This window comes from Balaenoptera ricei, chromosome 8 (assembly GCF_028023285.1).
Source record: "Balaenoptera ricei isolate mBalRic1 chromosome 8, mBalRic1.hap2, whole genome shotgun sequence".
Classification (NCBI taxonomy): domain Eukaryota; kingdom Metazoa; phylum Chordata; class Mammalia; order Artiodactyla; family Balaenopteridae; genus Balaenoptera; species Balaenoptera ricei.
Genome location: NC_082646.1, coordinates 52,504,731 through 52,518,659, shown reverse-complemented (window position 1 = coordinate 52,518,659; position 13,929 = coordinate 52,504,731). Strand labels below are relative to the sequence as shown.

At 38.6% G+C, this 13,929-nt stretch overlaps 2 protein-coding genes across 10 annotated transcripts in view; one reads left to right on the top strand and one right to left on the bottom strand.

Annotated features, from left to right (window-relative positions):
• Positions 1-512, bottom strand: part of PRCP (prolylcarboxypeptidase) — a 71,225-nt gene extending 70,713 nt beyond the window's left edge. Inside the window, exon 1 of one of the 6 annotated variants that reach the window (XM_059929435.1) lies at positions 458-512. The gene's annotated coding sequence lies outside the window, so the exon portion shown is untranslated. Of the gene's footprint in view, positions 1-53; positions 117-358 lie in introns of those variants that run through there. The other 5 variants (XM_059929437.1, XM_059929436.1, XM_059929440.1 and 2 more) reach the window with 5 other exon arrangements.
• Positions 513-603: 91 nt separating this feature from the next.
• The window catches only part of DDIAS (DNA damage induced apoptosis suppressor), a 54,429-nt gene continuing 41,103 nt past the window's right edge, over positions 604-13,929 (top strand). For 2 of the 4 annotated variants that reach the window (XR_009504600.1, XM_059930700.1), the window contains exons 1-2: positions 7,718-7,766; positions 8,099-8,227. Coding sequence is in view for 1 of the 4 variants with exons in the window: in XM_059930700.1 (XP_059786683.1) it covers positions 8,115-8,227 (113 nt within the window). In the remaining 3 variants the exon portion in view is untranslated. Of the gene's footprint in view, positions 650-6,765; positions 6,828-7,717; positions 7,767-8,098; positions 8,228-13,929 lie in introns of those variants that run through there. The other 2 variants (XR_009504602.1, XR_009504601.1) reach the window with 2 other exon arrangements.

Genomic DNA, 13,929 nt, shown 5'->3' with positions numbered 1-13,929 from the left:
CTGTCGGTGGGTCACCCCAAACCTCCGTGTAGCCCACACAGGCAATCCCTCACCGTCAACGGAGGTCGCCCGGGAATCCCACTGGATCCCGGGCCCTTCTTCCACGTTACGCCCCCTTTCTTCTTCCGGCAACCCGCAGCCGTTTCAAGCCCCGCCTTCCCCCTCCCCCCGCCTCCTGGCAGTGCCATCCCCAGCCGGCAGAGGCCCCTTTTGTCTTCGCGGCTTCCCCAGCACTCACGTCCGCTTCTCCTTCTAGTCAGCCCGCTAAACCCCGGTCCGAGGGGCGCTCCCGCCCGGGGCGCTCCCGCCCACCCTCACCCCTTCCTGGGGTCCCTACGCCCAGCTGGCTCAACGCTACCCGAAAACCAACTTTACAGACTGTACTAGTGCTCCACCAGTCGGTAAAGAACCTTCATCAAACCCTGTCTGACAAAAACGGCCATCCGCAACTGCTCACAGGTTGCTGTGCTAAATCTCCACCGTCGGCGGCTCCTTCTTCTGATTGGCTCTGAGGAAGGACGGCCAGAGCGTCACTTCCGGCGGAAGGAAGCGCGGGAGATTCGATTGGAGGGCGCTCGTTTGCCGCTGAGTCTTGTGGGTTCGCGTCACTGTGCTTCGCCCGGGCAAGTGTCCCCGTCCTCTGCCTCAGGTGAGGAGCTGGGAGGGGAGGTTCTCGGGGAGCAAGGGCCGAAAACTCCTAACGAGACCCTTAACGTCGTTCTGAGTGAGACTCAGCGCATTCTATGTTGTTTTTTCAGGAGTCAGTCTCTTCTAGAAAAGGGCGGTTATGAGCGTAAACGAGTAAGAAGGTCAATTATTTTAATTTGAGACAGTACTGCTGCAGTCACTCAGCTAGCTTTTGTATGTGCCATCATTTGGACACGGGTGAGCGTCTGGAACCGGACATACAGGGAGGAAAAGGTGCTACTTGCGACTTTTGGGGTGCTCGGAGATAAGTAGGCAGCTGGCTTTTCCAAACTGCTTTGACGACCCAGAGGGAAAGTGCTTAATTGAGCAGTGTCCTCAAACCAGAAACTTGAAAGTTTACTTTTTTTTTAAAATTTTATTCAAGTATAGTTGATTTACAATGTTGTGTTGATTTCTTCTGTACGGCAAAGTGACTCAGTTATACACATATATTCTTTTTCATATTCTTTTCCATTTTGGTTTATCATAAGATATTGAATATCGTTCCCTGTGCTGTACAGTAGGACCTTGTTGTTTATCCATTCTATATATAATAGTTTGCCTTTGCTAATCCCAAACTCCCAATCCTTTCCTCCCCTATTCCCCCTCCCCCTTGGGAAACTTGAAAATTTTCTAGGTGTCTTTCTTATCTCTCACATCCAGCCAGTCATACCAGCCTCTTGAATATCTCAGATCCATACACTTCTTGCCACTTTTACTGTCATTACTTTGGTTCAGCACGACTACTACATAACTATGCCAGTAGCCTCCCAGCCGGTTCTCCTTCTTTCAGTCTTGTTACATTTCAATCCAGACACCACATTGGAGGCTGATACAGCACAAATCTGATCTGGGCGTGCCCCATTAAAAACCTTTCCTTCAGTCCCTCCTATTTGCCCTCAGGCTTAAGTCTAAACTTAACATGGTTCACAGGGCCCTTCTTGTCTTTCTGAGTTCCTCAAATGCACCATTATCCCTCACCTCCAGACCTCTTCTAAATCCCATCCCCAACACAGCTAATTCTTACTCATTCCTTAGGTCTCAGTTTATGAAGCCTTCTAAGTTAAGAAGCCTTTCCTAACCCTGCAAGATTGGGTCACAAAGCACCCAGTAGTTAGTTACTCATTCTACAGATCGTTTTTAAATGCCTCCCTTCTCTGTTCCAAGAACTGCTAGGTACTAGGATTACAATGGTGACCAAGATGTGAGATTCCTGTTCTTTTATTTTTTTAAAGATTATTTTATTTTTATTTATTTATTTTTGGTTGCATTGGGTCTTCGTTGCTGTGCGCAGGCTTTCTCCAGTTGTGGGGAGCGGGGGCTGCTCTTCGTTGCAGTGCACGGGCTTCTCATTGCAGTGACTTCTCCTGTTGTGGAGCACAGGCTCTAGGTGCGCAGGCTCAGTAGTTGTGGTGCGCGGGCTTAGTTGCTCAGCGGCATGTGGGATCTTCCCAGAAAAGGGATCGAACCCATGTCCCCTGCATTGGCAGGCGGATTCTTAACCACTATGCCACCAGGGAAGTCTGAGATTCCTCTTCTAATGGAACTTAAACCTTTTATGGGTGGACTTAAGAAGAATAAACTGGAATTTGTTTGATTTAGGTTGGTCAGAGAAGGCCTCTCTGGGGAGTTGACAGTTAAATTGAGGCCTAAAAGACAGCCATGCAACAGAAGAAAGGAAGAACATTCCAGAGTGAATAGGTTACGCAAAGGCCTTAAATCAGGAAAGAACTTGGCATCTTAGTGTTCAAGAACCTAAAAAAAGACCAGTGTTGCTGGATCATGTTCAGAAAGAACAGTTTTATGAGATGAGTCTGGAGAAATGGTCAGGGACCAGATCACACAGTTAGGATTCTAATACAGCAGCATAAGCAGGAGATGATGGTGGTTTGGATTAAGCTGGTGGTAGAATATATTAGGGGAAGAGTGAATGACAGTTCTTATTTATTTATTTATTTATTTTTGCTGCATTGGGTCTTTGTTGCTTCGCGTGGGCTTTCTCTAGTTGCGGCGAGCGGGGGCTACTCTTTGTTGCGGTGCGCGGGCTTCTCATTGCAGTGGCTTCTCTTGTTGAGGAGCATGGATCCAAGAGCATGTGGGCCTCAGTAGTTGTGGCATGTGGGCTCAGCAATTGCAGCACACGGGCTCTAGAGTGCAGGCTCAGTAGTTGAGGCGCAGGGGCTTAATTGCTCCGCAGCATGTGGGATCTTCCCGGACCAGGGCTCGAACCTGTGTCCCCTGCATTGGCAGGCGGATTCCTAACCACTGTGCCACCAGGGAAGTCCCAGAATGATGGTTTTTAGATGCGGAAATAGACTCAAGGGTATCTAAAAAAGACTGATGAATATGATGTGGGACTTGAGGGAAAGAAAGGAATGAAAGATGATTTGACTCCTGGGTATCTGGGTTGAATTACTAGTTGGAGAGTACTGCCATTTACTGAGATGGAGAAAATTACTATTAAAGAGGTTTGAAAGGAAACTAAGAATTCAGATTTTTTTTTTTTTAACCTATTAAGCCCTGAGATGACTATGAGATACCCAAATACATTTGGCTGTCAGATAAGCAGTTGAGATATGGCAGTCTGGAACTTGCACATATTGTGTACCTTTGTGTCACTTCGTTGGTAGTTCTACATTGTCTGTCTTAGCCAATAGATTATAAATTCTTTGAACATAGAGCCTGTTTTTTCTATCTGTGATCCTGTTCCCTTCCCCATCCCTAGAATAGTACTTTACCTATCATAAATACAGTGGACAAACTGTGCATTATACTCACTAAGATTTTCCTGGCTAATGTTTTTAAAATATTTTTCACCAGTATTTCTCCAAACAAAAGAGGTTTTGTCTGTTTTTGCTTATTTAATTTTCTTATCTCCTGCCTGCCTCTCCCCTTTCCAGATTTTTCATGTTAATGTCAGAAAATCATTTCTCAGGGACTTGTTATGACTGCCTTTAGAGAAATTAGACAAACTATACACCCTTCGAGGAGACTATTAGTTAGTTTTAATAAAGCAACTCAGAATACCCACCCTTTCTATAGCTGAGGACCCTTTGTCCTGTAAAATGTGAAACGGGAAATCTGAGAGCAACAAAGTGACAAAGATTTTCCTGCAAAGCAAGAACAGTTTGGGAAGGAGTGAAGAAAGGGAGAAGAGTTAGTCTCCTTTTCTGTATGCCATTAGAAGTGAGGACTAGTTTTTTAAAGGAGTGATTTCATCCTTTGGTCACAGTCTTGAAACAAATGCAAATAGTTTGTGTGAAGCTTGAGCAAACAATGTAATGGACTAGAAAGACTGGTGAGCTACTCATCAGAAGGCATGAATTCCAGACCTGATGCTACCTGCTTCTTGACCTTTAATTAGTTATTTAATTTCTCTGAGTGGATCAGATAATCATATAAGAGAGAGAACTGCAAAGCATTCAGAAGAATTTATGAGCCCAACCAGATTATAAACTTCATTAAAATAGAATCCACATCTTACACTTCTCTTCATCACCCTCCGCATAGGCTAATTCACATTAAATACTTAATTAAATTTTTTCTCCATGATCTAACACTTAAGAAGAATTATTCTAGATTCTCTGGTCTAGCCCAGTTATTTTGGATTTTCTAATCTAGTCCAAAGGAGGAAAAAACTGTATCAGTGTGTGTGCATATATGAGCATGATTTTTTATAGGCTATTAAGGTACCTTCTAAAAACTTGGTAATGAGGGAATTAAGCTGAAAAGCCTTAGTAGTAGTTTTCAAGTGTAGGCAACATAAGCCTTATCTGGAAACTTGTGAGACATGCAAATTCTCAGGCCCTCATCCCAGACTTAATGAAATCAGACTCTGATGTTGGGGCCCATAAATCTGTGGTTTATCAGTCCCTCCAGGTCATTTTGATGCACACTAAAGTTTGAGAACCCAAAACATCTCTAGTGTGAAAAGGATGCATCACCTGTGTTAGCATGATTCCATTAAATATTTGCTTCACCTAATGCCCCTTCTTCAAGTAACTTTGTTTATAATTTAGCTTAATATGTTTTTTTTTTAACATCTAGTTTTATCCAAACGAAGATATGGGCTTAAGATGAGTTCCTTCCTTGTGACAGTAATTTTTCGTGATAAATTAGTAAAGCATCTTGGATTATAGTTCATCTCGCATGACTAGAAACAGAGAAAGCAAGTATTCCAGAGTATTCCATGTTAAATTTAAAATGCACTATAATATGTCCACCTGGACCCAGCATATTTTCATAAGCATAGGTCTATCAGAGTCTTCAGTCCTAGACATTGACTTGAGCAATCTCTGGGCCGTCAAAACAAAAGCCAACTGAGGTCCTAATTAATTCCCTAACATTTATACTTTTCTCCCTCTCTCTCCATCTCATTCTCCTGTTTCCACTTCTGTATGTCTGTTTCCACTTCTGTATGTGAGAGATTAAGAGGACCCAAGGTTTTTATTATATTTATTGATTTTTCTAATTAAAAAAGTAATATTTAGAAAATATTTAAATAAGAAATATTTAAAATATTTAAATAGGAAATATTTAGAAAATATTTAAAAAGGAAATAAAAATCACCTTTAATCTGATAACTCAGAGAGTACTTTTTAAAAGGTTATCTGTGTGCCTAACTATTCTCTTTCTCCCCATCCCCCCCAAGCTAAGACTAGATCAGTCCCCTTTTGTATTTTCTCATGGTATTCTGTACTTTTTCTTTATAGAATTTTCCACAATTTCAGTTTTTTGGTGTGATTATTGGTCACTGTAAGTCTAGTGACCAGGTAGGGACCTTGTATATTTTGTCCATCACTTATATTATCCCCATCACCTGGTATTTATCAGCTGCACAATAAATGATTGATAAATAAGTAAATATATTGGACTTATTAAATTGGAATATGGTTTGCTGACTGTGATGGAACTGAAAGCAATGTAATGCAATATCACCATCCTTCCCAATAAAATCAAGAAGAAAAATAAATTGCAATAGATACCACATATGGAATTGTTCCCAAGTCTGTGATCATGTTTTCCTAACTTTAGTATTCTCTCATTCCTGATGCTTCATTCAGTTATCTATCAAACATTAATTCAACATACTTTAAGTCAGGCAGTAGAGAGAGAGGCAAAACAAACTAGATGACAAGAATCATAAGGGAATACTATGAAAATAACAAAAGGAATAACTAATAGTGACTGTCTAAAAGGATCTTATTGCATTTTTTTCACCAGCCAATGAATGGAAAGTCTTTTTGCCATTTGCTGGAATTTACCAAGTGAAATGCAAATAGTAAAAATGCTTCAATGACCTTTTTCATTTCAGTTCTCAAATTTATTTATTTCTCCACTAGAGGGCAATAAACCCTTAAATAATGACAATTTAACCATCCTTCCTTTGAAAATAACAGCAATTAGTGCTTGCACAATTAATTTAGAAATTAATTTGCAAATATTTCTGCTTACATATGTTTTTCATTTATTGGTGAGTTGATAGACCAGATCTCCATCTTCATGAAACTTTAAGACTAATGGGGGTAGAACCAACAAAAACAAGTAAGCATGTATCATCTGATATATAATTTTCATGATTGCATATATCACAAGCACGATTAGTACCATGAAGGAGTAAAATGGGTGATATCATAGAAACTAAGAGGAAGGAAGTATTTACCTGAGATGAAATGGGGCTCTCTAAGGGATAACATTAAAGATTGAAGGATGAGAATGAACCAGCTATTTGAAGTACTGAGGGAAGAGCATTTTAGACAAAGAGAAAGGTAAGCACAGAAGCCTGAGAAAGATTATTTGGTGTGTTTGAGGAGCAGAAAGAAGGCTAGCATGGCTTGAAGTGCAGTGATTAAGGGGGCGAGTGGTACAAGGTGAGGTCAAGGAGGTGGGGCTAGATGAGCTAGGGCCTGACAGGCATTGTGAGGAATTGAGGCTTCATTCTAAACTGCAAGATTTTAAGCAGGTAAAAGACAACATTTTCAGGAGGGAGTTTTGTCCTATTTTATCTCCCCTAGCTCATAGGCAGGTGTACCACCATGTTACACCCTACCCCAAACTGGATTTTAGAGGAAATGTAGAGGGAAGATGACTTTGCTGACATACATTCCATCATTTGTTGCATTGGCAAGAAGGAACTTGAGGTAAGTAACACTAAAAATAGCAGTGTTCTCTGGCCTTTCTTTCTGCCTTTTCCTTGTATCCTGTATCACCTCCTCTACCTTGTCCTTAGAGATTGCCATGTAGCCTAAAGTGACAACCAAATCTAGGAAGACATATCTGCTTTTGGTAGAACCTTATTAGTCATGTATACCTAAGGGTTCAAAAACAAGGATAACAACAAGAATTAAGCAGAGTTAGATTTTTTTTCTATGCCCCCTTTAATAACATAGATCGGTGATTTATGTAAATCCATTTATCTATAATCTTTGTAAGTTCCCATCTTACTGCCTTAGGTGGCAAGATTTTATTTTCACAGGAATATTTTGATTGATGGACAGGATTAGTAACATTTTAAGATACCCATTCCATAATCACATTTCTAAATTTGTGATCATTCTCAGGAGGAGCTATACCTAAAAGATTCTTTTATGATTTTTAAACTGATGACTTCCACTTTGTCGAAATTTGCTGATGCCAGTCTCAGAAACAGTTTCACCCATTTGCAGAAATTGAAAGCTTTTGCCGTGTGTTTACAAATGAAAATTTATTGGTATAGCTTTATATTGAACATGTACAGAGATTTTTATTTCAGAGCATTTATATTATGCTATAAATAAGCTAATCAATTTAGAAAATTTTGAGAAACCAACATTTGAGTTTTTAAAAGGAAAGTATAAAAGAGGCGAACTGCTATTTTATTGTTTTACTTCTCTGATGTGTTTTATACAAGGCTCATAAAGCACTTTGAACTCTCATTTGACCATGCAACATTTTTATTTTTCTATCTGTACACTCTAAATTGTCTTTTTTTCCTCTTCAAGCTGTGTAAAAATGTACATACTGAAATCTAATGAAGTGATTTTTTTTTTCCAGCTGAAAAGAACTATTTCCCATCAATTTAGGTTCTTTTAAACATTCCTGTAAGTTCATTTAAGTTCCTTTCAATTAATAGTGGAAACAAGTTCTATATAGCTCTTATAAAGATGTTGAAAGAAGTTAAATGACACCTTTCTTGAATTACTGGGGTGGAACATTTATTCAAAAACAGAATATTTGCTTGAACTACTCTGTTTTAAATCTTATTTTCTTAATTAAACAGAAAAAGAAAATTAGTTTTCCAATACACTAACATTTACTACAAAAAAAACATCTATTGGCTTTGCAGGGAAGTTTAAGTGATTTTCCTAAGAAATGAATTACACGCATGCAATTAAAGATTTGCCATTCATCCCATGGCTATTTTGTTTTGCAGACCACAGTGAGGACACATGAATAGAAGAAGAAAATTTCTTCTTGCCTCAGTTCTTGCTCTCCAGAATTCTAGTTTTATATATCCTTCATGTCAAAAGTGCTTCTCTCGGATAATCCTGGTCTCCAAAAGGTAAAAGTAAAACCTGAAAGTGTGAGAAAGAAAATGCAAGTGTACACTGTAGATTTCCTATGGCTCAAAGGCAAGTAAGGATTAAGTTTGTACCAGGACATAAGATTCTCTTAGATTGGTTCTTCTGTAAATCCTGGAATAGAATTGGCTGGTAATCCTCTATTACTAGAGGGATGTCTCAAATTATCTCCAAGTCTTTACTAAGTACCTGCTTCAGAGAAGAAAACTAATTTCTCAGAGAGGAAGTCACGATCCTGATACAAAAACTTAGTACACTTCTGGCATATCCCTGGAAATAGTGTAGGGGTTTTTTGTTTGTTCACTGTTTGCTTATTTTTGCATAATCTCCAGATTATTTTTTAATAAATGAATAAACTCCCTGAGAAGAGGGACTATGTTATTGTAACCTCTGTATCCTTCAGCACCTAGAACAGTGCTGGGTACATAATACTTTATTATGGTGCCCAGATTCAGGCCAAGCAGACCTGAGAGCCTAAGATTCGTCTCTGATCTTTATAGAGTACAGGTGAGAGGTTAGGGTTGGAGTTCCTTAAGAATACATTCTCTCTTCCTAGGGGTGAGAATAAGAATATCTAGTAAGTACCTAGTAGTATGTAAGTAGAGTAGTAGGCCAGCAATATTCTTAACTAGTCTTTTTTGTCTAGTTAGCATTGTATGGGGAGGAATTGACAGTTCCAACCCACACCTGGACTCTAAGTCATCCTTCCAGTAGTTTTCACTATTTCTTTATTAAGCCATTCTTTCAAGTACTCATTTGTAAACTGAGAGAAAGAACCTATTTGTGTTATTCATCATTAAATCCTCAGCATTCAGCCTATGGTTTAGTTCATAGAAAATACACAATAAATGTTAAATGAATGAATAAATGACAATGTGATAGTGTCTAGGTTGTCTTCGATCTAGACTTAGCTTCACTCATTTTCAGGTTCCTACCTATTTTCTGAAAAAACTAAAACCAGGGACTGTTTGCCTTTGATCAGGACCTATTCTTAGAAGCAGTGTGGTATAATGGAACGATTTCAAGCTTCGGAAAACACAACAGGGTTGTAGATAGGCTCTGACACTTGATAGTTGTATGATCTTGGGCAAGTATACTTTACCTATTGCATTATATCCTGGTGATTAAAAAGCACAGTTCTCTGGAGCCAGACTGCCTGGGTTCAACTCTCAACCCTGCCACTTAAAGCTGTGTAGCCTTGGGCAAGTCACTTAAATCATCTGGATCTCAAAATGGGGAAAGTAATAATATCTGCTTCATAGGATTGTTGTGAATTAATAAATGCTTCAAACATTGTGTGATACATAATTAGTAATATATAGATGTGAAATATTTTTAAAACTGAGTTTTTTCCCCCAAGTCATTTCTTTTTTTATTTTAAATATTTTTCATTGTTTATCTGAAATGCAAATTGAAGTGGGCATCCTGTATCTTTTTTTTTTTTTTAATATTTATTTATTTATTTATTTATTTATTTATTTATGGCTCTGTTGGGTCTTTGTTTCTGTGCGAGGGCTTTCTCTAGTTGTGGCAAGCGGGAGCCACTCTTCATCGCGGTGCACGGGCCTCTCACTATCGCGGCCTCTCTTGTTGCGGAGCACAGGCTCCAGACGCGCAGGCTCAGTAATTGTGGCTCAGGGGCTTAGTTGCTCCGCGGCATGTGGGATCCTCCCAGACCAGGGCTCGAACACGTGTCCCCTGCATTAGCAGGCAGATTCTCAACCACTGCGCCACCAGGGAAGCCCCCCAAGTCATTTCTTTTAAAGATAATCTATAACAACCATTTAGGTTGAACAATACTGCCATTTTTACCTCTTTAGGCTGGTAATAACAATAGATAACATTAATGAATGTTTACTATATGCTACACATGGTGCTAGGAACTTTGTAAGCATTATATCTTTTAATACAACAGCCCTGTGAGGTGATGCTACTGTTAATGCCAACTTTCAAAGGAGAAAATTAAAGCTTAGAAAAGTTAAATAACTTGCCCCAAATCACAAAGCCAGTGAATTAGTGGCAGAAACATATTCAAGCCTAAACAGTCTGACTGCTATCTACATCCATAATCACTGTATTACCTCTAAATTAGCAGTGAAATTGGTATCCATAATGATCCCTCCCCCTCTCTTTCCCAGAGTTTAAGATGCCCCCAGAAAACTGAGCTCTAATTGGACCGTTTAGTCACATAAAATCCACAGCACTTTGTCCTTGCCTGTGGAAATGTAGTCCACAAAAATATAGCCTCTCCTCTACAGATATTACATTGACAGTGCTACACAAAGTCTATTCCCATAATTTCCAGTGCTTATCTTTTCTACTGTTATCTCTGCTTTCCTTTTTTCTTACCTGGAGTCAGTTGTAAGCCAGCACAGGAAACAAAAATTCCTCACTGCTGCAGCACAGCAAGTTTATGACAGGAATTCCACACATGTAGCCTTTGCAGAAGATTTTAGAGACAGTGAAGAGCAAAAAGACTGCTCCCTAAAAGTTTTTCATTGAACCCCAAATCCTTAGCGACAACCACCATAATAGGTTTTGTGTTTTATGGGATTAACTTTTTTCTCTTGTTAACCTCCAAGATTAGAGCAGTGGTGGTTTTCAAATTACTGTTCTGCAGAGCCTTAGGGTTCTGTACTTCTAGAAGGAGATAGGATTAGAGAAGTAATAGTAGATTGTGCTGACTAGTAGGTAGGGCTTTAAGGCCCCCACTTTAGTTTCAACAACAGCTCCATTCTCAGCCTTGAATTAGGGTTCCAAATTAGATTTCTTTTCAAAAAAGATTCCATGACTTAGATAAAGATACAGATAAAGACATAAAAATGTAAAAAGTATATGTACAGTTGACCCTTGAACAACACGGGGCGCCAACCCTCTACACAGTATAACTTATAGTTGGCCCTCCATATGTGTAGCTCCTCCATTTATGCAGGTCCGCCATACCTGTGGTTCCTCCATATGCACAGTTCCACATCCAAGAATTCAACCAACCACAGAATATATAGTACTATATAGTATTTACTCTTGAAAAAGTCCATGTATAAGTGAACCTGTTGCAGTTCAGACCTGTGTTGTTCAAGGGTCAGCTGTGTAAAAGTTTGGTCCTTCATTATCATATTCATATATATATATATATATATATGAATATGTGTATATACATATATACACATTTGTATATGTGAATATGGTAATCTCATATGAAGGAACAAACTTTTATATATATATATTTATATATATATATATTTATATATATATATATGATTTTATATATGTATGGGGGAGGTGTATGTACTCCCAAAAATTATGAGCAAGAAAGGGGACTCATTTGTCCGTATAAGCAATCCAGCCAGCCCAAACATGTAAATTGCCCTTCTGATTCACTTAACGGGACCCATTATCCCTTTGGTCTAGAAATCTGTCTCCAGCACTAAGAGCTTTCTTTTCCTATGTTATTTTTTAATATTTTTCATTACCTTTACCTGTGAAGTATGTAAAATATTGTGTGTTATGGTTATGTGTGCAGTTTTCTGGGAGAGAGAGAGTCCATTGCTTTCATCAGATTTTCAAAGGGTTACTAATCTCATCAATTTTTCTACTTTGGGGCTAAATATAAGTACACTAACCTAGAAAAATAAATGAATGAAACTTAATGTTTTAACTGGTATCAAACAAAAAAGGTAGCAAATACAAGTATTATTTTAGATAGATCCTTTCAGAGGCTTCTTGGGGTCAAAACTTTTCATAATAATTCTAAGACATAATTTGCCTTTTCACTCTCATTCTCATAAAAGTGCATAGTGGAGTTTTCCAGAGGCTCCATGACATGTGATATCACAGCAGAGTGAGCAGAGAAGGAGGTATGAGAATCCAGCTGTCTATTAAGACAGACATTAAACAGGTTTGCAAAATATAAAACAATGCCACTCTCTTCTCACTAATTTATTTTGGAACACATAGTTATTTTTCGTAAAAATATATTCTTTTTGTTAACTATGTGATGGATCTATTTTTTAAGGTATTAATAAGTATTTTTTAGAATTCTCAATTTCTCACTTTCATTTAATTTCTCATTTTCAATTGGAAATATAGATAGATATTACCCACATAAGCAAAAGCTCTTTGGTATTCTCAATAATTTTTAGGAGTATAAAGAGTCCCAGAGACCAAATATGTTTGAAAACTGCTATTCCATAACAAATGACATTTTGGAAATGAGGTGCCTCTAGAAGTTAAATCAGGGGACTGTGATTTGAATGTGTTGTCTCTACCCTTGCTTCTCAAAATGTGGTCTGAGGAACAGCTGCATCGGCATCACCTGGGAGCTTGTTAGAAATGCAGAATCTTGGGCCTTGTCCCAGCCTTAGTGAATCAGGATCTTCATTTTAAGAAGATCCCTAGGTGATTGGTATGCATACTGAAGTTTGAAAAGCTGTGATCTGTATTACTCCATACTAACATTTATTTCAATTCAGACTTCTTCCCAAAAGGATTAAAGGAAACTACATAAATATCTTCATTTTATATATAACATAAAAGTATAAATAATATAGTGTATATATGCATTAATGCTAATAATGCATTAATACTAGTCTTTCTTAGGCTATCATTGATACTCTGTATTTGTAAGATCGTTCATTATTAACTATACTGTTCTTATAGTTATACAAGAAAGAACTCCAGGCAAGGAATCCAAAGCCTTGGATTTGGTCATAAAAATCACTAACTTTGTCACATTGGGCAAAAATTCACCCCAATTTCCCAGTTTGTGAATGGGAGTAAATGCCTTGTTTATGTATCGGAAGGAAATAATGTATTTTGAAAACATTTGTAAACTGTAAAACACTGATGCACATTAATTCTAAGATTTGCTAGGAATTTTACATTAGACCTGAATGCATTATTAGTACATAATTTTTAAAGAAGTTCTAATATATATTTAAAACACTTAATTCATTTCACTAGAGCTTGGTACTAATGAGGTTTTATGCCCTGGTAAGTCAATTACCTTCACTTCATTCTATGGCCAGACTACAACACAAACTCCAGCCAGTTTGGTTAAGAGTATATGAATGGATCAGCACAGATCCAGCATCAGTGTGGAAAAAAAAATTAATAATTAGCACAGATGTAATGATGGTGAATCAGTAACTTCTTTTTTTAATTTATTTATTGTTTTTACTTATTTTTTTGGCTGCGTTGGGTCTTCATTGCTGTGCACGGACTTTCTCTAGTTGCAGGGAGTGGGGGCTACACGGGCTTCTCATTGTGGTGACTTCTCTTGTTGCAGAGCACAGACTCTAGGCGCACGGGCTTCAGTAGTTGTGGCATGTGGGCTCAGTGGTTGTGGTTTGCAGGCTCTAGAGCGCAGGCTCAGCAGTGTGGCACACGAGCTTAGTTGCTCCGCAGCATGTGGGATGTGGGATCTTCCCGGACCAGGGCTCGCACCTGTGTCCCCTGCATTGGCAGGCGGATTCTTAACCACTGCACCACCAGTGAAGCCCCAGTAACTTCTTATATGTAGGATTAACCTTTGTTCAAAGGAGTCACCTTGTGAGCCATGGAATTCAGGCTCCCCCTAGTGGCTGTCTGGCAGCAATCAAATTTATACAACTGTCTCTAACATTATTTTCTATTCACATTTTTAAGCCAGATCATTAGCGACATGAAGAAAAAACAGTTCTAG